This window comes from Perissodus microlepis, chromosome 9, assembly GCF_051167445.1.
Source record: "Perissodus microlepis isolate ML-2025 ecotype Zambia chromosome 9, ASM5116744v1, whole genome shotgun sequence".
In the NCBI taxonomy this organism is placed as follows: domain Eukaryota; kingdom Metazoa; phylum Chordata; class Actinopteri; order Cichliformes; family Cichlidae; genus Perissodus; species Perissodus microlepis.
The window spans coordinates 26,668,338-26,692,520 of record NC_140469.1 but is presented as its reverse complement, the minus strand read 5'-3'; the positions used below and the strand labels follow the sequence as shown (position 1 = coordinate 26,692,520).

At 40.6% G+C, this 24,183-nt stretch overlaps 1 protein-coding gene across 2 annotated transcripts in view; it reads left to right on the top strand.

Annotated features, from left to right (window-relative positions):
* rnf152 (ring finger protein 152) overlaps window positions 1–22,025 on the top strand; it is a 60,570-nt gene extending 38,545 nt beyond the window's left edge. For both annotated transcript variants that reach the window (XM_084939806.1, XM_084939805.1), the window contains one exon: window positions 15,788–22,025. In XM_084939806.1, the coding sequence (XP_084795932.1) occupies window positions 15,930–16,562 (633 nt within the window). In that variant the 5' untranslated portion in view covers window positions 15,788–15,929 and the 3' untranslated portion in view covers window positions 16,563–22,025. The remainder of the gene's footprint in view (window positions 1–15,787) is intronic.
* Window positions 22,026–24,183: the final 2,158 nt, after the last annotated feature.

The following is a 24,183-nucleotide window of genomic DNA, read 5'->3' as shown; positions in this document are numbered from 1 at the left end:
AGGACTAATCTCTGGGCCTTTATTCTCTTCTCACATGACCAAAGGTAATTTCATTTGAATAGTGGTCACATGTCTGCAAAATACTTTTACCACTATTTTTTTTTTTTTTTTTTTGGCCACATATTTCTCCCATAGATTTCAATTTAGTGTCTTTCTCTAATCAGAATCATAAGAAAACTGTCCAAACTCTGCTGGTGTCATTATTCTACCAAATGAAAATTTCCATTTCCTTCATAATGATAAGGTAAACCTTGCTTATTGCAGCAATTACTGCTGAGTAAAACAAAAAGAAAATATTTGTTTACGTTCTGTGAAATAATTAAGTTGTCACAAAGCATTAAATTACACTGAAATACGCAGAATTAATCCTCAGGCCTTCTTCTGGTTTTCTTGTGCGTGTGGGAGTAGACGACGTTTGTTTGGGTTCGCCCATAATTAACGTGTCAAAGCGCCAGCGACGATATAGAGGTGTTAATGGTGACAAGGTGACATGTAAAGGTTTGAGGGCAGCTCTAAAAATATGCCGCTGTCACCTCATCAGTTCTCCCACCGCCGGTCGTTTCCCCGACGCCCTCGGAGCGAGTCTTTGACAAAACATCCACGATATGACAACCCGTGTCTCCTAACAACGTGCCACGGTTTCCAAACGCGCTTCAAACTGACTGACATACTCTTGAAAGCGTTAGCTGGCAGCGCTGCCGTCGATGGATGTGCGAGCCAAGGTGCAGGTTGAAGAGGAGGCGATACGTGATGACTCTCTAATCGACTGGTTCTTTTTTTTCTTCTTCTTTTTTTTCCCCCTGAATGTTTTCCTGCCGAGCTTCTAAAAGACACTCAAGCTTGGAGTTTTTAGAGCTTGTGCAGTGCAAATGGACGCACACATACATGAACACCTACACCAACACGCACACAAATTCCTGCTGTGCTGCTTCCTGATGTGCGAATGAGCTCATACTGAGGGATCAGGGGTCGAGGTGCATTATCTCAGGTACCAGAGAGTCTTATTTACCACTTCCTGTCAGGCTTAAAACCCACAAATCAGGGCACAAACACACAGAGACAGAGAAAAGCTCTTCTTCATACACCTGTGTTTATGGGTTGTTTTTTCTTTTTCTCTCAAATGTCTTCTCACAGCCTCACGGCCTGTCCTTAAATGCCATCACCTCGCCTGTGAACTCCGTTATTTAATAAGTGAATTGAAGTGTTTCATTCTGCAGCGAGATGTGCTCCATTTGAAGACCTGATGGTACAAAATGATTTCTGCCATGAGAGGGAAAAAAAGCACATTATGAGCTATGAGTCATCTGGAGACTGCATTAACCTCTGAAAGTTTTTCTTTGTGTTTGAAATATTATTCAAACTTTTTTTTTTTCTTCCAGGAAACAACATAAAATAATAACAGTGTCATTGTCCCACAGTTGATAATTTGTGTGATCCTCATTTACATAATTTCTGTAAGCAGATTAGCTTAATTAAAACTGTCAGTGCTGTTTTGAAGTTTAGCCAGAGCTGCTGCGCTTGCCTTTATCTCCAAGCTCCTGGATCTTTATTTGAATCTGCAGATGTAGATCGAGCCTCCGGCTGCTGTAGTCGCAGCGATGACCTTTTTCTGCTTTAAAAATTGCATGTTTTCTCAGGATAGAGATGCCTCTCATCAAAGAGCAGAGAGGAACATTGATTAGTTTTCCAGAGGGAGTTTTTTGGACTTACTGTGACCTCCATGAAAGTTGAAGGGATGCATCATGCTGTAGTCATAGGCAGTTTAAAGGATGGGCTGAAACGTGAAACCAATCCTGAAAGCGACTTAAACTGGGCTTCTTTTTAATGGCCAGCAGCAGTTGAGTCCTCTGCTCAATTGATCTGTTATTTCACTAAATTTTACAAGGTCAGTGTGCAAGTTTATAGTCTCATACATTAAAACGTGATGTACATATTCTGTTGTTGTAGTTAATAAACCAGGGAAAGCATCCAGTTTCATGTTGTTGACTGCAAAGATTGTCAACTCAAGTCTTCATAACCAGTCTGGGGCTTCAGTAGAAGTGTGCTTTCTGGTCTTATATTTATTGGAGAAAGCGATACATTTAAAAAAAGTTTTCAGTTTTAAGTTTATAAGGTTTAATTATCCATCTGTAATATAATGGACTCTGTAAGTCACTGTAAATCATCCTGGGATGAATTGTTGTTATGCTTTATAATTAAACTACAGTTGAAGCTGAAATGCAGCTGACATTAGTTTTGTCTAAATTCTAACTGGCTTTTATAGCTGATTTTAAGTTTGCAGTCAGACTTTGTTTTTGTACCTGGAGAGAGGTACTGGATGAAGTCGGTTCTCACCAGGTAACCTCCCAGCATTGCGGGAGTTGATGTGACGGACAGTGCTGCACAGGCAGACCCATGCTGGTGGAGGGGGTGGAGGGAATCCATCCAGCAGCTCTGCCAGCTCTGACTCTCTCTGGCTTCTCAAGCTGGAAATTGCCATAATGTATCCTGCAGTGGTTGGCTGCACAGGCCTCTTTCAGACGCTCCATCTGCTCTGCTGACACACATATACACAGTGCAACACTATCACATTATGTGTGATGCACAGAAAGAAACATGCAGATACAACAGTGTCAGCTAATGTGTGCACGTAATATATGCCTAAATATACAGAGAAAAACGGTACGATTACTAATGTGGACTCAGGTTTGGTTAAGCTGCTGTTGTAAAGAAGCATTAGGGAAGCAGTAGTTTGCACTTTGATCACAGCGAGAAGCTTAGAAACAAACTCAGCTTGGAGTCGTTCTTCCCAATTCTGGGGCAGAAATTCTTCTGTCTTCAGTAACTCGTTATCTTTGGTTCACCTTACCCTTTCTGAGTCAAGCACACAGCATCTCTACTTTCTTTTCTTCACCCTCTACTGTATCTGTCTTTACTGTTGAAAGCAGCACAGTAACCCAGCAGCTAGCTGGCATTACCCATCATGCCTTGTGACAGTGTGTGTGTCATTGTGTTTGGTCTGTTCAATAGGCTTAGCTGCAGATTTGTAATTCTTCTTTTGCATGAATGTTTATAATTTATATCATTTAGTGTAACAAGAAAAAAAAAAAAAAACTTCCCCATGTTCTTTTCAGTGATACTAGTGACCAATAATAAAATGTGCCCGTGACATTTTAAAAGCCACAGTTTATATCTTTTCTGTTCACCAGTACTCCAAAACCTAAAATCCCACATGTACTGATTCCAATTTTCAAGAGTAAGGGTGATGCAGAGCTGTAGCTACTACAGAGCAATAAAGCTGATGAGCCATGCCATGAAGCTATGGGAAAGAGTTGTTGAAGCTAAGTTAAGGGGAGAGGTGATGATCAGCGAGCAGCACTACTGTTTCCTTTGAGGGTGTTGATGGAGAAGTGTAGAGAGGTCAGAAGGAGTTTCATGGTGTTATTGTGGCTTTAGAGAAAGCATATGATAAACTACCAAGAGAGGAACTGTGGTACACCATAACGAAGCCAGGAGAGGCAGAGAGGTAAGCGAGGGTGGTGCAGGACGTGCATGAGGACAGCAAGACAGTTGTGATAGGAGTGACAGATGGGTTCAAGGTGGGGGTGGGATTACATCACAGATCTGAGCACTTTTTTGTTTGCAGTGGTGGTGGACAGACTGCTAGATGAGGCTGGCTGGGAGTCTCCGTGGACTATGATGTTTCCAGATAATATTGATCTGTAGTAAGGGTGGGGAGCAGGTGGAAGAGAGCCTGGAGAGGTGGAGGTATGCTGTAGAGAGAAGCGGAATGAGTGTCAGTAGAAGCTTGAAAGAATACACGTGTATGAATGAGAGGGAGACGGGTATAAGAAGCATAATAGAGTAAGGTGGATAAAATTGGCATACAAGAAACAGTGGAGAAGAGAGGCAAAGAACAGAGTGCCGGCAGGGTGGAGTGGGTGGAGATGAAAGAATGAAAGGGAACATTTACAAGATAAGTCCTGCAAGTAAGTCCTGCTATTATCTAAGATTCGGAGACTGTAGCATGGACAAGACAGGAGGCCAAACTGAAGATGATAAGATTTTTATTGTGATTTCCACTGAGTGGAATGGACAGGATAAACAAGAAGCACATCAGCTCAGGTTAAGCAGTTTAGAGACAAAGTTAGAGAGGAAAGAGTTTGGACAAGTGCGCAAGAGGGATAGTGGATGCATTGAACAAAGGATGTTGAAAATAGAGGTTCCTGGCAGGAGTAAAAGTGGAAGACCACAGAAAAGGTTTATGGATGTAGTGAAGGAGGACATGCAGACAGTTGTTAGGACAGGTGAGATGGAGGCAGATGTGGTGACCGCTAAAAGGAATAGCAAAAAGAAGATGAATGAAATTATACCACACAGGACTGTACAGAACATCACAACTTTTTAGGTGTGTCTCCCTTAACACTTGAACCTCTGCACTGTGCCCATTATGCACAGTGGGCCTCCATGCCCACTAGAATCAAAAACAGATCCTCATTCTGTACTCTACTCTTGAGCCCACACTCACATATGTACTGTAAAACGTAACGTCTCAAGGACAGCCTGTTCTTTGCCCTTCTCGCCTGTGCAGTTAACATGAAATGTGTATGAAAAATGGGCTGCAGTTTAACGAAATTGATGAGTTTTGGATTAAAACACACGCACATACGCGCGCACGCACACACACACAGCTGCTTGAGCCTTAACCCCAGCAGCTCCTGCTTGACCACTTCACCTTCAGTTAAATGTACTCTGGAGGAGAAGTGTTGAGACCCATCCAGACTCGTGATGTGTGGGAGAGAAAATCGACACAGCAGCTTTATGCAAACGCTGCCTCAGCACAATGCCTGCAGTCCTGACACACAGCAGAGGAGAGCACGTTTGATTTGGCATTTTTATTCGCACTGTAACATTTATGTTGTTGCAAAGAGCCTGCAGCTGAAAACATGAATGTTGATGGAAAGATTAAAAAAATTGGAATACATTAGTGACGATTAGCTGCAGTAAAACCAACACTTTATCCCCATTTGTCTGTCATGTCACGGAATACATTAAAGCGGTGATGTTGGCACTCTGGAGCTATGCTGGTCAGTTTATTTGACACTGAAGGTGACACAGGTGAAAAAAGCAAAGTGGGGTGGAGGTGAGAGATGAGTTCCTGCAGTGAGCTACATCAGCGTCTGTCTGTGTGTTATTAAAAGCAAATCTGGATGCAGTTGTGGATGAATAAGTCGGTTAACTGGATCAAACCGGTTTTTCACAGGTTGAATTGATCGTTTTTTAACAATGGTAGCAGGGCCACAGCACAGATTTCCACACTAATTTTCACACTAATCAGTAGTAACCTATTGCAGTGACCCTGGAGGCAACACTGCCATTTCATAAATGTTTGCCGGGGAGAACGCAGGTGCTTCAGCTCTTTGATGTTGGTTTGAGTTGTTTGTTCATGATAGAGGATCAGAAGCGAATTTATTGTTAGGAAGCTGCTGCAGAAATACGTTTTCAGCATATTTCTGCAGCAGAAATATGCTTATTTGAAACTCTTCAAATAGTGTCTTTTATCCTGTCTTCCTTCTCTCACCCCAACCGGTCGCAGCAGATGGCCGCCCCTCCCTGAGCCTGGTTCTGCCGGAGGTTTCTTCCTGTTAAAAGGGAGTTTTTCCTTCCCACTGTTGCCAAAGTGCTTGCTCATAGGGGGTCATATGATTGTTGGGTTTTTCTCTGTATCTATGAAGCGCCTTGAGGCGACTGTTGTTGTGATTTGGCGCTATATAAATAAAATTGAATTGAATTGAATTTTCCAGATTGTTCTGACTAAACTGATGAGTTACATTCACTGGCAATGTTATGAAGGACACCGGCACAACTCCTCATTGATGCAAATATGTGATTGGCAGCAATTTAGCAACCAGATGTGGTTGAGAAGTACTGGTGTGAGTATTTCAGCAACTGTTGATCTGCTGGGATTTTCCCACACAACTAAGGTTTTTAAAAAATGATCCACAAAAGAGAAAATATCCAGTGAGTGTTGTTTCTCTGGGTGAAAATGTTTTGTTGATGTCAGAGGTCAGCAGAGAATGGCCAGACTGCTTTGAGCGGATAGGAAGGCAACAGTAGCTCAAACAACCATTTATTACATCCAATGTATCCAGAAGAACATAAATGAATGCACAACAAATCAAAGCTTGAAGCTACAGCAGCAGAAAACCACACTGGATGGCACTCCTGTCAGCTAAGAACAGGAAACTGAGTCTATAATTCAAACAGGCTCACCCACACGGGACAGCAGAGGATTAAAGACACGCTGTCTGGTCTGTTGAGTCTCTGCTGCAACACGGTGGTAACATGATGGTAGGCTCAGAATGTGGCTTAAGTAACATGGAAGCATGAATCCATCCTGCCTTGTTTCAACAGTTCAGGCTGCTGCTGGTGATGGTGGTGTAATGGTGTGGAGGATATTTTCAGATTGTTTAAATTCTGGCCTCTTATCAGATTTATTATCTTCGTAAAGTCTGTCAAATTGTCAAAGACCTGATCTGGAAGCAGTGACATGTGAGAAAATCACAAGTCATGATCAGCTGTTCTCATAAAGATTATGACGGCCAAATGCAACAATTTATTGGACACCGTTGTGTTCAATATGACATTAATTAGCTTAATTTTCATTACGACTTGTACTGGGTGAGTGCTTTAATTTTCTCATTTTTAGACTTTTAGATACATGAACCCGTGTCCAGTCCTCCTGACAGTAATGTTTGTGGTTTTATTTGTTCTCATCTTCAAAGTAAAAAGAAAAATTAAAAATAGATCAGTTTCTGATTGCGGTCTAATTTTTTCCAACCTCAATCTGGGCAAATCTGGTTGAAAACCTGACAAAAACATTGAGCTGACAGCATTGATTTAATAGTTTTTTTTGTTTTTGTTTTTTTAAATGTCATTTTGTTAGTGTAGAAAAACACTTCAGTTCCTAAGAGATCTGGTTAGCAGTGACATAGGATCCTTTAGACACATGAACACAAAGTTTGTGTGTCAGTTTGTTAGTTGAAGCATCTTGTTGGCTCTTGTGGGTCGAGGTGTTGCTTTTGATTTAACCTCACCTGAGTTTTATTGTCTGTAGTATTTAAAAAAAAAAAAAAACAAAACAAAAAAAACCCCCAAATATGCCAAAACAAACTATCAACCCTTTCAGGAATTTCCTTTGTCTTCTGCTCTTTCGTCTCCCTCGAGCTCACACTGTAGATCATCAGCTCACTGACATTTCATGGGTGCAAACCGCCGGTTAGCAAAGCTGTCCCCAACGCTGCTTCCAGCTTCTTTATTATGTCGGCCATGTGGAGCTGTGGCTGTTGTGGTTATTTTTAACTCCTGTCTGCGAGAAGGAACACTTTTTCTGTCCTCCTCCTCGTTTGTGTGCGGAGGCCCCGTCGGGAGGGGTTGTTTTCTGTTGGTCATTCCCAGAGGACCACAGGCGCGATGGGCCTATGGAGGCTGCCGCTCGGTCACTCTGCATCGTTACATCATTCCCTCCTCCCACGCTGTAAACTTTCCTTCAAACAAACCGTCTCCAGGTGCGCTTCAGTCTCAGGTTGCTGTTGTTCAACGCTGCTCCTGTTGGACCTTTTGTGGATATTTCGTTGTTGTGTATCCACAGTATGTAGGTGTGACAGTAAGTGGGTCAGCCAGGTTGTCCTGGTTACAGCTCAGTTGAATCGATAAATCATATTAAGTCGCAGCCGCGTTTGGTCCTCCAGCTCCTTGCTGTTATTTCATGACCTCACAACGCTCCTCGAGAGCAGACGAGGACTTTTTTTTTTCTTACAGGCTGAGAAAATGATACCGTGTGGCTGATTTTCTATTATCATCCCTCTCCATTTTCAGGGAACAACAACAACAAAAACAACTAAAATCCAGACATGACAGATTGTGACGATGATGGTGACAGATTTTTGGAAAATGATGGCGATGGATTTTGAAAAATTAATCCAAAACATAAATAATCTGTGCTAATTATAGACACTGACTTTATTTAATCCCACAGTGGGGAAATTCACTCATTACCGCAAGGGACAGAATAAAATTAGAGATGTATTAGAAAAATAAAAATATTAAAAAATATAAATAAGAAAAATAGTGTTGCGTACGCAAAATACTATACTATGCACAGACGGTTATAATTTACAGAGAAATACACCGTGGTGGTGGTTGTTGTGTACATAAAGTGCATTGGGAATGATAATGATACACGTGTACTTTTATCCCGTGTGGGTAATTTACGTCTCTTTCTGTTTCTCAGAACTGCAACCAATTCTTTTCTATAATATTAAAACTAAAAAAAGACTTTAAAGAACTTTCTTTATTCACACAAATGTTAAAAAAAAATACAAAGTTACATTATCCTCACTTTGAGATAAAAGTATACAAATTCATGCCTTTAAATATCTAAATGGTGCTGCAGGCAATGTAAAAGATAGACAAAGCTTTCAGGTCTGCAAAGTTAAGCTAACAGAGGAAGTATGTTAAACCTGCACTCTGTTAAAGACCACTAGGGGGCAATACTTGTGGTTGCAAAAAGGTCTGTGGGAAAAGAGCCTTCTGCTGACCTCTGTGAACACTTTAAAGAGGAGTTTGTTGGCTCTGTCACAAACAGAGTTTGTGACTCTGTGCTGTATCCAATCCCGAGTCTCCCCTTCTGCCCACTCCCCGGTTGGACTATGCTCACACTCCGCTGAACGATCTGAGCGTGAGCACACATCAGTTCGTCTCTGCTTTTTCCATGGAAACACTCACTCTTGCAGTTACAATTGCAATTTGGTTTAAAGCTTTAAAGCTAGCTACACAATCTGAAGAACGACATTTTTATCACTAAAGAGAACAAAGAGAAGGACTAAATCGCACATCCTGACTGGACTAGACCAACGGATTGAGTCGTTTGGTACCGGGCCGCGAGAGTTGAGGCTCGGGTGTGAAATTGATAGTTTTCAGGGTTTTTATTGGTTTTTCGCTTTATTTTTTTAAATCATTTTTATAGTTAATTCAGTTTCCCTGGGTCTTTTCCTGTGTGTTATAAATAAATCTTTCTTTGGTACCGGTACTGGTTTTATTTTGTTGTATCTGCGATACCTTAAAAGCCGGTCTGTGAAAATATTGTCAGGCATAAACCAACCCGTGGTGCAAAAAAGGTTGGGGACCGCTGGGGTAGACCCAAAACCATCAGGGTAGATGCCAACTGCAGTCACCCCTTAGCCCAAGTGGGGCCAATGTCCTCCTAAGTCTTCTAGTTGTTGCAACCAGATGCACTTAACAGTGTTTGTACTTATGTATTAAAATTACAATTTTTTTTAGCCCTTCTCAGGCTTCATATCTTACACAGCTACAGAAAGAATGCTTTAATTAACATTTGAACTACACTCTGAACACAAACACACCAGAAGTCCATAATTACTACAGCAGTTCATGGCGGTCTGTTACTGTCTAACCCTTAAAAAACACAAACATTGTTTATATGTGGATCTGTAATGTGGCTTCAAGGTCTAAACACAGTATAACAACACAAGGAAATTAATGAAGCGTGGGAGTGTGTGGAAGTTTCTATAGTCAAAATATGTTATTATTCTTATAATTATTATTATATTATTAAATTAAACAATAGGGCTGCCACAAACGATTATTTTGATAGTCGACTAGTCACCGATTATTTTTGTGATTAGTCGACTAATCGGATCATGCATCCATTGAACGTAAAACGTACAGCTTATTGCACCAGCATGCATCTGCTCTTATATAACTATCATTAGCTTACAGCTTTAAGTGTTTAAGGTATGTGCTAACTAAAAATAAAGACAAGATGATAGTTTATTAAATTTTAATGAAGTTTGCAGATTGTTTCGGTGGAGTTTAGTAAACTGAGATGTCTGCTCCTTGCTATCTAAAATATAACAGGACACTGGAGTATATTCTCGAGCATCTCACACTTCTGATAATCAGCTGTCTGCTTGACATTTATTCAGCTGTGTAAAAACTATAACTTTAATCTCAGCCAAACCGATTTACTCAGGAACAAATAAAATACTGAAAAAAGTCAAACAATAACATTTTTAAGTTCTCTAAGTGACTTATATATATTTAACCTGAGTTAGTGAAAGATGGCGGTGGGTTTGAAAACGATTTGCCGGGAGTCTGGTGTTCTCACCGGCTCTAGTGAGCCTGTAACCCTGGCTAGCTAACGAGCTAGTGGGTAACAGACGTCTCCGAAAACATCGGAGCGCTTTTGAAAATATGTGGTGTCTTGATAAACTGAGCAGATATTTGAGGTTTACACAGCTACATTCTCGCCTGAAAATATGTTAAACGTTTATTTTGTGACCCAGAAAGAATAATAAGAGTAACATTAAAACTAACTAGCTGCCGCCATTGTTGGAAACTGAGCAGGGCCGCGCTATGAATTCTGGGACACAGTTTCTTCTTCTTCGGGGTTTAACGGCAGCTGGCATCCTTGTACATGCAGTGCTGCCATCTTCTGTTTCAGTCTGTTATTACACTCTTAAATCCTACTACTTATCCCTGCGTCTTTTGGGATCTTACAAAGCTTCAAACGACGTGTCGACTATTAAATTAGTCGTCGACGATTTTGATAGTCGACGTAATCGTGACTAGTCGACTAATCGTGGCAGCCCTATTAAACAAGTGTGTGAGCAAAAAGTAAAAGGCACCAGGGAAAACTAGTAAAGTTTAGTATAAATGCAATAAATAAGGCTCATTGTTTGCATTAATAGATCTAATGATTTATAGTAGATCTTATAAATGACTGCAGAAACCACCAACCACTGACCTTTCAGACACACTGTGGTTGGCCAGAACTGGACTCAAAAACCACAATAGTTACAGGTTGTGTCGATGCAACATTTCCTGAGAGTTAAATTTCCAGAGGGAGTGATGTCAGGTTACATCGTAGGCTTTGTGGGTGAGTGGGTTTGTGGTTATGACTTACTCAACTGTACAGCACAGGCTATTCATTCAAACCTGCTATCGTATTAGTCTTTTTGACAATTTGATTAAACTAAAACAAAGTGCACTTTTCTTATTTTACAAGTCTATGCTGTATTTTTATATCATGTGGCTTTATTTTCATCAATGGTGTTGACAAAATGCATAGAAAGGAAAAAGGCCAAAGGGAGGAGAGCAAAAAAGTCACTTGGAAAGTGAAAATCCTGAACTGATGTAAAGCAGAGGAGGAAAGGATTTGCAGTCAGGAGGGAAGAAAAGAGGGAGAGCGACTGGGTGTATGGGAATATTGAGCCACAAAGCATTTATGTCAGATCAAAGCTAATCCTTATCTTTGGGAGAAGGATTCAGTAATACCCAGGGCTGTCTTTCCCCCCCTCAAGGGCAGGTTTCTGTCTCCGTCTCTCTCTGCTCTTCTTGCTCACTTTTCCATGGAACTAGGGGAAATTTTCTGCACCTTTTCCCAGCTTTGACTCAGTGTGGAGAAACTGGGTCAGCTGGGGAGTGCAGAGTGAGGAGGAGGAGGAATTGAGGGTCTAGCCTCCAGACTCAGCTGGAGAGGGAGTTTTGCCTCAGGGGGTGCTGGTGCTGGTGCTGAAGGCAGGGGAGGGAGGCGGGGCGGCCGAGTGGATGATGGTGACAAACGCGAATAAGTGGACTACAGACACTAGAGATGCTCCACGACAGGACTCTCTTAAGATCTCATCATAACTTTCTGAAGGAAAGTGCAACATTGTACCAACATACTTATGGACTTGCCTAATAAAGCTGCGATATTATTATTTAGTCAAATGATCATTAATACATCACCTTCTGGGTCTTAGCCTCTGAAATGCCCAGCCTGATGCTTTCACGAACTCTGCAATTAAAACATTACATGTAATATATATCACATGTTCATGTGTTAGAGTTATTGGTCTTTTTCCAGCTTGCTTTGTATCCCTTTTTCTTAGTTCTGCTTTGGTTTCACTTTCTCGCTTTACAGACCAATTGGTGACCCCATGGTAACCTCCACATGTTGTTTTGCATGTAAAGCTTGCCGACTAGTTGCTGAGTGGTAGTGAAACTGAAAAAAGTGCAGAACATTCACCTTCAAAATATCTGCGCATGGAATTCACCATCTTCCATCAAATTGCTATGCTGGTGAATCCCTAAAAATTAAAGCTAAATAGAATCAGTAATCATATTCAGAAAAGAGGTTAACGGTCTTGCAAATCTGGGAAGGTTTTTGTTGCTTCTTTATTCTGGAAAGCGTTCGTTTAGGTGGCTCAGCCCTCTGATCAGGATTCCTCTCGCATGCGTCCCTAAGGAGGTGTTCTGGTTAGGGCAATTTGGAGGAAACCCCAGGGCGAACCTTGAATACACTGGAGGGATTAGGCTTCCCATCTGGCTATGCAGGATCCCCCAGGAAGAGCTGCAGGATGTGATTATGCATGAGGGTGCTTAGGCTACCCTTTTCTTACAGCATATATTGATGACTCAGTCAGTGAAATTATTTAAAACAGACCAGCCTGTCCTTTTTTTTTGTTTTGTTGTGGTTGTTATTTAACGCCACTCAAGGTCGAATGTGATCATCTGTTTTCACTCAAGTGAACCAAACTAAAAGAAGACTGAATATAGCGCTCCAAGCATGCTTAGTGTGAACTCCTTCTTATCTGTCACTGCTACATCAATGTCCCCACAGGGCCAGAGGATGAGTTTAATTGCCTAAGATCTTGTTTTTGATAACAGTGTAAGATGCGCAGTGTTGCAGGGCAATCAGTGGTCACCCTTTTCCCCATTTCTGTCAACACTTTATTTTGCCAACCCCCACCCACCCTTTTCGTCCTCGACGTCGGCCCACAGTCATGTCCGGACGGACGCCGACGGCGCTGAGATGGCAGCGTAGAGAAAGATAGATGTACCCTTCCCTCCTCAGCAGTTTTCACACTTGACAATCTGAGCGAGAAAATAAAATATAAAGTCGGCAGGGCCCTGTTTGGTATTCATTGTTTCCTTGGTGCTATTTTGACAGGGTTTAATCATCTGCAAAAGCAAACTATCACAGCTTCCGCATGGATTAACACGGTAGAGACGTGATTATGCAGGAGGAGGAGGAAGAAACTGTTTATGGAGTTTGTGGCCTGAAGGAGAAAAGAATTAGCCGTGGTTAACAAAGATACCGACGACGAGTCTTGTGAACTCGCCTCTTCTGCAGTCCACTGCCGGCTGATGTGCAGAGTGTCTGTTGCATATCACGACTCCTCATCCTTCATGATGCATTGTTGTATTTTGACCACTGCCCTTGTACCTTCCCTTCTTCTAGGCCTCTTATTTGTGCATAAGTCACATCTGTTCCTCTTGCTGACTCATGTTGCATTTAGTGATTTGACATGACTCTTACAGCATCTTTGCAAGTTCTGAAAGCTCCTCTAATACAAAGCAGCAGCCGCACAGTTTGAAGGTCCAATAAGAGCAGCAAACGATGGCATTTGGTTAATTCTCCCCGTGATTTTGTTTTTGCTGCAGTAGCAAGCAGATTGCACAAAACTAATTCGTTTTGTCAACATGAATGCAAAATCCAGAACAGGAGGTACTCATTAGCTGAACCACAATGCATGCATGGTTTACAGACAATTATGAGATAGGAGGTTGTTAATTTTTAACGGCGCGTGGCGCTGTCAAACCTCCTCAAATTCAGATCCAGCAGATTAATACTTTTAAATAGATTAAACAGACATTGAACATTTAGGAAGAAGTTGGATGTTTTTTATTTATTAGTTAAAGTTGCTTCGATATCTGAAATCATCGGAGCCAATCATATTTAAACATATTTTTAATTAATGGGACAGGAAGTTTTAAACAAGAAAAGTGAAAAGTCCAGTACAGTTCTGCATTACTTTGACCGAGAAACTGAAGCGTAAGCTGATATATAACCGCTTATTGGAGCATAATCACATTCAGCACAGGCATGTGGACGTTAAACCGCCATGAAAGATGGCTCTTAGCATTAGCAACACTAATCACATATAAAAGCAATATTTTAACTTCATCCATGAGATTATAATAAGTTTTGAGTGTCAAAAAGTCATATTTTTGCAAAACTGCTATTTCAAACCTATAGTCCCTATGAAGGTCACATAAAACCATTCAATACAGGCGCACAACAAAGCACTCATTATAAAATACATATTACTGTATTTAATACATATTAAAGCAATACATTTTAAATGCTAACATTTAGGTCATAACATGACATGATAAAGGCCTCTTGCCTTTGCTGTTATTATATCAGGGAAAGGTTCTTGTTTTCCCTGGTAACCAGTAGTTGTTAGGGAAAAAGTCATTCTGGACATTGCTGGGTAAAATTTGCAAAGAAAGTATTGCATCAAAAACCTCAGTGTTTGCTGTGGCTAATTGCCATGGTTGTTTGCAGTCTTTCATGTTTCTCCGAAAATACTAATTAAGCAAATACAATTTTTAAGTGTGTGTTTCACTAGTGCTTAGAGTAGCTGAATAGTGTTTGTAGACAAAAACGTGACTCAATCTTCGACTGCAGCCACACGCTAGAAATCAAAGCAATCAGAACGAGGTTTTCTTTTGCCAGCCAGTTGGGAAATACATATTTTTCCTTGGTGACAGACTGCATGCATATGGTTGTGTCCAGTCTCCAGTTCTTGGGCCTTATTCACTTGTTCTACATTATCACGTCACACGTCCCAAATTACAGACAAATCATTGTGGTTAGTGGTCAAATGTCTGCAAATCCTCAATATGGTGCTACATCGGAAACCTCATCGCAATTGCATTGGTCACTATCAGATTGCCAGTCACTGACCAGTCAGTCACTGACCAGTCTGTAGACCTGTGTGACTCTGGGACTGGTCTCTAAATTTTATGTTTAACAGGATCTCAGTTTTTCTAGTGTTGCAGTTTGCAGACAGTCTCTGAACAAAAAATCTTTGCCACTTTTGCAACAACTTAATTTTTATAAATACTGGTCTCATGTGTTTATGCTCTCAGTTATTAGTTTTAAAGTGGATGATAAAGCACTACATGCTTGACTGACAAGTTTCTAAAATATGAGTCTGCTGCACTCTCGCAGTCAGATCCACTTCTAACTTGTCATTAAAAAAAAACTTGATGTCAAACTCCAAAATGCCAAACATTCAAACCAATAGACACTATCAAGGTGACATGTCCATTTTTATATACAGCCTATGTTGCCATCACCGGTAACCACTTTCTAACTTCTGTACAGGTAAAAATAGCCAGCCTGCACACTCATATTTTACGACAATGAATTGATGTTTTATAAAAAAAAAAGATGGTGTCTGATGGAAATTTAACCTACTTCCTGTGCTGATTAAAGCTTGGGAACAAGTGAGTCAGTTGACCTTTTAGTTGCTGTTTCAAAAGGTCAAACACACACCGCTCAGCTCAGCAGCACGGTTTCTAAAAGCCGCAGTAACTGCAGGCAAAAGCACCGGTGCAGTCATGAAAGATTGGGTTTGGGCACAAAAAACAAGACTTTTCTGCATCAGAGAAATGGTAAATATTGGAGCCGATGTTTGAGTATTCAATGATGAGCAAGCTACCGAGAGATGAGTTTTTGGTGAAAAGACTTTAAGCAAACAGCAGCTGCACTGTGTCCTTTTTCTCTCCAGAGTCAGAAGTGTTGTAGTTCCTGCTGATGCTGCAGACTCTTGATATCAAATGATGAATATCAAAAAGAAGAGATCCTTAGTAGATAGTTCTGCAATGTGCGTACAAAACCTTGAATTCTTATTGATGTTGTTTTTTTTTCCTTTTTTTCTTTCTGTTGCAGATGAAGGGCCATGTTGCCCCCAAAGGGCCGTAATATCACTGTGAAGTCGTGAACGGAACCAGCTCTGCTTTCCCCCCTGCGTTTCTTCTAGAGCCAATTAAATTGTGTTTTCCCTCTTGTGAAAATACCTTTTTTCCTGGAAATGGAGACTCTTTCCCAGGATTCGATGCTCGAGTGTCAGATCTGCTTTAACTACTACAGCCCCCGACGGCGACCCAAACTCCTGGATTGCCGACACACATGCTGTTCGGTGTGTTTGACCCAAATGCGTAGCAGCCAGAAGGAGATCCGCTGCCCATGGTGTCGTGGCGTCACCAAGCTCCCCCCGGGCCTGTCCGTGTCTCACCTCCCGGATGACCCAGACATCATCACCGTCATCGCCATCCCTCACACCTCTGAGCACACGCCTGTCTTTATTCGCCTCCCCAGCAATGGCTGCTACATGCTTCCCATCGCTAAAGACCGGGCACTGGGCCTGCCAGGGGAGCTGGGATGTCGCTTCTTGCCTGGCAGTCAGCAGAAGGGGGTGACAGTGGTGACTGTGCCCGAGGAGCAGCCACTGGGTCTGGCTATGGGTCTAGACGGTGTAGGTTTGGAGGGAAGTGAGGGAGAGAGGAGGGTTACTGGTCCAGTGGGAGGAGCAGGAAAGGGCTCCACATGGTCTGGAGTGTGCACAGTGATCCTGGTGGCGTGTGTGCTGCTCTTCCTCCTGGGCATCGTGCTGCACAACATGTCCTGCATCTCCAAACGCTTCACTGTTATTTCCTGCGGCTGAGGGAGGCCGCTGCGGACCCCCTCAGGATTCCCTCCCACCAGCCCTGCCTCTCCTCAGGGTGGGACTCTGTTAAGGAGAGGGAACTAAACTCACATCGAGGGCATTAAAGGAAACTACAGTGCAGTGTAGAGAGACAGTGATGATGATGATAAAGAAGAAGAGGGCAGGAAGGAGAGCCACAAACTGGTCTAATGTTGTGGAGTTTTTTTAATCCTTGAAATGGAAATATGCATTTAAATCTTCACTCTCCTCTCATTGGACAGCACTCTGCTGGCGTTGAAACACCCACCTTTCTTCATTCCTTCCATTTTTCCTGAAAGAACGCTTTGGGAATCCCTCCAGATACGTTTCTGGCCCGCCGATTTGTTTTTGGCTGGAAGCTGTGCTGACACTCACACTCGCTGTGGTTGGATTGCCCGTTTAGTCTGTGGTTTGTAGAAATGCATCATCATAGAGTTGTTTAGATGAATGCCCGCTCCGAGTGCGATGTCTCCAGCTGGTGCTGCAGTACAGGGAGTCCGGACTTGGCCGCTCACCGTTCCCTGATGTTGCAGGAATTAACTGTGCAGGATTTTCTTCTGCCTCCTCCAGCCTGAATATTCTGGGGAGCTAAAATCAATTTTCTTTTTTTTTTTTGTCAAAACAACCTGTGCAGAACAAACTGTTGCTGTGATGATAGTTCCACATAGTTAGTAAAGGCTGCGTTGTCAAAAATATGGATTGTAATGTTCATACATACCAGCTGAAATACAAACACAGGTAGTACAGAGTCGTGTTATTAGGGCTTTAAGAAATAAACGATGTTAAATGAATTGATTGTCATTGGTTCCAGCCTCTCATATATCAGGTTTTTCTGTCTTATATTACTGTACGATAAATACTCTTGTACTTTGGCCTGTTGTTTGCACACAAAAACAATCTAAAGCTGTCACTTAGGATTGCCAATTAACTCATAATTGACAGAGACTTGGTATAAGCATTTTAATGAAGAAATTAAGACCTTGAATTGGTATTAATTTAAATGAAAATGATGAGCATTTGGAGGAATAATTTAGCTTCACTTCAGGCAATTGGATGAGAAGTTCAGCATCACCTTCTTATCTGTCTTGTAGCTAGAGAGAAGGGATATCTTTCCAAGAAAAACACGTTGCACTAGCTTGAGAGCATCAGAACTTCACTTTGAAGTTAGCTAGGCTAACGCTTTCCCCTTGTGTCCATGTAACTAGCTAGCAGGTTAGCTTTCAAAATAAAGCTCTAAAAAATAAAACATTTGAACATCAAGACGTGGCAATATAGAGCTTACCTGTGAGGATATATTTGTTAACTTTAAAGTTAACTTAATTTTAATAGTTAATGAATATTCAAAATTTTACATTTTTTCCCTCAAATTAGCTGATTAGCTAGCTTTCTACATCTCTGCCTGTTTAAAAATAAATAAATCACAACTTGATATTTTCTATTCATATTTTTTCTTCTTTTTTCATTTGTTCTTCTTTAAAAAAAATAATCAGAAAACATGTTTCTGTAATTCGAGAACTTTGGATGTATTAAAAAAGAAATCACATTTGTGAACTTTAAAGCAACCAAGGCTAGCTGGTTTCCCCGTTTGAGCTGAGCTCCAGCTGTGAATGGACAGATACAGTGATGCTGATCCTCTCATCAAATTCTCTGCAAGGAAGCCAACAAGCTCATAAAAATTTGAGAGTTTTCAAAATTGCAGCATTCTTCTGTTTTATTATTTTCAGTTTTTATGTTTTTGATGTTTATTCATGTGATTGAATTTGTTCATTTGCTTTTCATCCTGACCCGCCTCATACTGACTTCATCCTCTAAAGCCAGATCCTCCAGGCCTTCGCCAGCAGCCCACATGCCATCTTCCTCCACCTTCTCATCTTCCCCTTAATTCTGAAACTGCTTTGTATATGGGCTGAACTGTAAAACAACGAGTTTATGTATGTGAGTAACAAGTCAGGAGTGGGAGGCCGCTGTAAGGTTACTGTTAATGAGGGCTGTATTGATTTATCTGCTTTTGAATATTTCACTGCAGAGGTGGATGTTTCTGGACTCATTTTATTCCCACTTTTGTATGTTGAGGCAAGCATTTTGTCTGCTTACTGTAAATCAGTAGATGTACAGTACACATAAACAGGGTAAACGCTTTTGTACAGCAGTCTCATCATGTACAGAATGATTGTAATTGTCATTTTTGATCATTTCCTTTTTCTTTGACATATTTTAGCCTTTTTTGTGTGTTTGAGCTTAAATAAACATGAGTTATTCAGGGCGCTCAGATTTGTTTCACCACACCAATGATAAACATGAGAAAAATAATGTTTAATATAATACTCTAGGTTTATTTCAGACACCTAAACTATAAAATGACTTTTACCCTGAAAAACAAACTAGAAGAAATATTATTTGATTTATACTCAATATTTATTGGGTTGGATTCATATCAGCATGATTTTATCGACTGCCGCCAAAGTAAGAATTCCAAACTGTTCAAAGTAAATAAATTTGGAGATTAAATCAAACGTGCTTCAGATATTTTGCCTTTCAGCTCTGCGACACTCTCCTGAAAAGGCGTTCAGGGTGCAGAGGGGGCAGCTGTTTGTTCTGCAGATGCAGGGATAGATGGAGTTAAGTTCAGCCGAAATGGTTTGTGTCGTGCTGGTTGCTACGAAACAGCGCTGAAGGTCCTTTTGAAGTTGCTCAAAGTTGAAATATTTTCAGCTCCTAGCACTCTGTGTTCTATATGCTCTAAAGAACTTTCTAATTTCTCAACACTTGGGGTTGAAGTGTTTTGGGGGGATAGCTTTCTCCAAGATAAAAAAAGCTGGATTTTATTTATGCCTGTTAGTTGTAGTTAATGACTTATTATTGCTTAATAAACATTAATAAATTGTTATTCATTTCTTAAAATGTCATTATTGCCTTTAAATCATCAAAAAGATCCTCTAATGCAGCGGTCCCCAACCCCCGGGCCTCGGACCGGTACCGGTCCGTGAGTCGTTTGGTACCAGGCCGCGAGAGTTGAGGCTAGGTGTGAAATGTATAGTTTTCAGGGTTTTTATCGGTTTTCAGCGTTATTTTGTTATCGTTTTTATCATTTACTCGGTTTTCCTTGGTCTTTTCACGTGTGCTATGAATAAATTTTCTCTTTTTCGGTACCGGTACTAGTTTTATTTAGTTGTATTTATCCGCGACACCTTAAAGGCCAGTCCGTGAAAATATTGTCGGGCATAAACCGGTCCGTGGCGCAAAAAAGGTTGGGGACCGCTGCTCTAATGGACCTTGCAACCCAAAGCCATTATTACTGTTAACATTTGAAAACACCCATATCTCAGTGCCTAATGTAGAATCACAGCATTTCTACTGGGAACTTGAGTCAAAAATGTCAGTTTAAAGCATTACAAGTATGTCATGCACAGTTTTATTACCATAATGTGGCATGACTGCTACTTTTAATCCACAAGAGCAATGCTGAAGGGGGCAAGTGGAGGATGTGCTCTTAAAGACTAGCTTAACCCATATGGGTTTATTCAGCCATGCTTCATAAGGTCAAATATATCTGCTAAAGGTTTTTTTTGTATCTATGTCTCAGATATCTGTGGAGTCTTTGGGCTTAAAAGAGACAAAAACAAAAAAATATCCAACTTGGCCAACCTTAGAACTGGAGTTAGATAGTATTTTTGTAGCTGAAAGTTTTAGCCATCCATTTAAATGGCAGGTTTAATACCAATATCCACCCTAAGCCCTACAAGAACTGACCTCTCACAGTGTTCACCTGTCTGAGGAGTCCTTGAAAACTAAGGTTATTTTTAATTTCTTTAGAGCCAAGAACTTAAAGGACCAACTGGAGCATCTTATAGGCTTTTGTCTTAAAGAGTGAACAAAGGGAAAACATGGCTGCTTCTCCCATACTTGCTGTTTTTCAGTAACCTTATAGTTAACGTCATTGCACTTTGAACTGTGGGTAAATTTAAGCAAGACATATGTGCATTTTTTTTTCTGGTGCAGTTGGTGTAGGAACAATAACCAGTCTTCACAAGGCAAGCTAACAGAGGACTGTTACCAACTTTTATGATGAACTTTACATCAAAGTGCACAAACTACCATGTTGCTCTTTCAGTGATGTTGTTTGGTTGACACTGTTGATGCCAGGAATGTGCGTAATGCCCCTCAATATCCATGAATCTGTGATGTGGACATTTGGATTGAGCTGTAATTATGAGTTGGATAGGGTTGAAGAAGGTCATCAATCCAGCAGCAGGCCCAGTTTTGTGCATGGGGGCATTTTTAGAGCCCCGCATAATAACCTCAAGGAAGTTTACTCAAGTGCACGTTTCTAAGTAAACAGTCTGAAACAGACTCTATGAGGGTGGCATGAGGACCCGACATCTTTATTGGGAGCTGTGCTCACACCCTAGCACCGTTCACCTCAACCGTCATTCAGCTCGTTCACACTGAGCACATGTGACAAACGTGAAAGAGGAGATACCATGGTATGTTATTTCCTTAGGTTGCTTTTTTTTTTTTTTAGCAATTAAAGTTTATTCTGAAAAACACAAAACAGACCAACTTGAATTGATTGACAGATTGATTTATAAACAATCAATCTGAATAAATATCAAGCATCGATGATGGCATGCTAAGACCTGTAGCATGGTCCAGAACCAGTAGTAGGATTATAAATAAGACATCAGATCCAGCACCGGTCCATTGAGTGTTTGGTGACCATTAGCTTTTGATTTGCTACAAACCTCATAGCGCTAAATGTGATGCCTATATGTAATAGTTTCAGTATCCAGACTAAGAACATTAGTTTTAATCATAAACTATTAGTGATAAACTGGAAGAATATAAATTTAAAACGCCAAATAAAACCAATATAAACTGTGAAAATGTGCATTTGTGGTGTGGCCAAGATCTATGTTACGGTTTAGTGACGGGCCGCCATGAACAAGACTTCAAAAGCAGAAAAAACAGGTTAATGAAAAACAAGCTCATCTTTTTCTTTTATCCATCCATCATCAAGTTTTCATGTGATGTAAGCTAAAGACAGAGGATGAAATCCACCTGGAAGAAAGTCTTGTTCCTCCCATTATACTACCATTTCATCTTTTCATTCTCCCTCCACTGACTGAAAGAGAAACCAAATCACATCGCTGAATCTCCTTCTTATTCTCTGTGTTAATTGTTTTATTTCTGTTCCAATCAAAGTGTGCCCTGTACTTCCTGTTTTCTTTCTTTCTTTTTTTAAAAAAACAAACAAAAAACAAAGCAAAAACAGAAACTTAAGGACAGAAGTGTAGAGGGAGGCTTGTCATTTCTGTGCCTGTGTGTTTGTACAATGCCGTGAAGTTCCTGTTGTAGTTTCCTGTGTGTGTCAGCTCTGATGATGGCTGACAAAGCAAGCAGCAGCTGTTTTTAGTGAAATATTAAAGCAAACACTGAATCTAAGCAAGGACTCTGACTGTCTTTAATTGAACCTCCATTGCACCTATTTTCTGGTGATATATCAACTTTTTTATTAAAAGAAATTGAGCCATGTAAAAGATTTAAAACAAAAGCATATTCCCTGTTGCTTTATGTATTGGAAACCCATATGTCATGGTTGAGTAAACTCAGTGGAGAACAGACTCCCTTTTGTTTACCCTCAGGAACCTCTTTTCTTTTTTATTTATTGATATAGTGGCACCGTGGTAATTAAGGCTCCCCAGGGGCCAACTGCATCCAGCTTTGCTGCAGTAAAACACCTCTGCTTCTTACAGGCAGCAGCTGCTGCTAATGATGGCCACAATGTTCGTGGACTGCACAGTTACAGAGACTTTTGTAGAGTTTAAATGGTTCTAACAGGTTACACAAGCCCATGAAATTAAACAGTCCTTGGGGCTTAATTCTTGACCACTAGAGTAAATACTAATAGCATTTCATAAAGCTAGGACTGTCTCCACACCGGCTTTACACTGTTTTTTGGGGATTGCTGCTAAGGTCATATTCTAGAAACCTGGCTGACCTGGACTTCTTGTACAGGGGTATTTGTGCCTCACTTTGAGTGTCACAGGTTAGATCCCAATCATTGTGCATGACAACATGACCCAGGAGAGCAGTAGAAGCCAACCGCATGGATCTGACATCATTCGGACATGAGTCCTAATAGAAAGAGAAGTGAGTCAGCCGGAGAGGAAGAGCTGTCTAAGCCACAGGAACTAAGAGGCAGGCAAGAGGAGGTGCATGTGTTGTGGAAAAATAGGGCAACTACACTTGGTGGTTGGCAGCTGTTGGCCTGAAAGTGGAGCTTGAACTTCATTCATAACTTTGGTTACAGTCAAAAGTTCCAAAACACATAATAAAAATAGACAAAGCCCGAGGATGACCTGGAAGAAGACTTTACAGCTGAAAAACATCAGCCAAAATATTTTGGATTGATTTTCTGCAGTATTAGTTCAGTTTACAATCAAGACTATATTGGTCCTCCACTGAAATGCTGGATTCAGGTAGCATACAAATGTATAGGGGTTCACAAAAAATGCAATTTATTAAATCTGTCCGAGAAAGCAAAGGACACTTGTGTGCAAGTGCCACGTCATTCACATATTATGACCACCCTAATGTCTTTTGGTAAAATGAATATTATGTTACATTCAGTAAGATTTAAATTCACATACATTTATCACAAAATTGTTTATTGAGGTCATAGGAGATTATTTTCCCACTGGTTCCTGTATAATCAGACTTCGTTTTGGAACATGCCATTGGAACTGCTGGCCATTAGAAAAAATGCAGGATAAAGGGACTTTCTTAATGGTTTCAGTTTTCATGCCTGTTTGCTATATTTATCTTGTACATGTGGCCTAGAAGAGTAACACAAACAGTGCTGTGAGAATACCTGAGGTGTAAGGAGTTAAAAAAAATCCTAATGAAGCCAGAAATGAAAACAAGCATAGAAGCATTTCAGTCAAAACAGCGTCTAGACTAAAATTAGTCATGTGCAATCAAAACTGAGCTGTAACCTGTAGATTTAAATGGTTCTGTTTATTCTCATTAGATCCCTTCTGATGTAAAAGAGAAAACATACACAGACAAGGCAGGAGGTCATTTACACCCCAGAAAGAAAACAAATGAATATATCAAATTACAGACGCCCAGATGTGGATATAATTCTTTACAAAATTTTGCAGGTTTGTGCTGTTTCTTTAAATTCTACAACTTTTCTACCTTATGTATATTTCAAAGTGACAGTAACAGTACACAGGCAACTGTTTCTATCTTTGCAACTTAAAATAACTACATTCAAGCAAATGATGACACTCACCTCAAGATTTACCAAGTTAAGGAGTGTACATAAACAACCAGCACATTCAACACCTTGAAATCTGCATGGCATTACTGGAACTCCAAAAACCAAATTTCTAAGCCTTGCCAATTACCTTCTAATGTAACCGTCTAGACTACACAGGACATTTTCCAATCTGAGTTCGTTCTTAACTATTATAATATTAGAAATAAATATCAGAGTAGAGCTACAGCTCTGACTCATGTATCAATGCTGCTAAGATCATCTGATTTAAAAAAAAAAATTAAAACTAAACTAAAACTACTGTAAATGTGCTTCAAC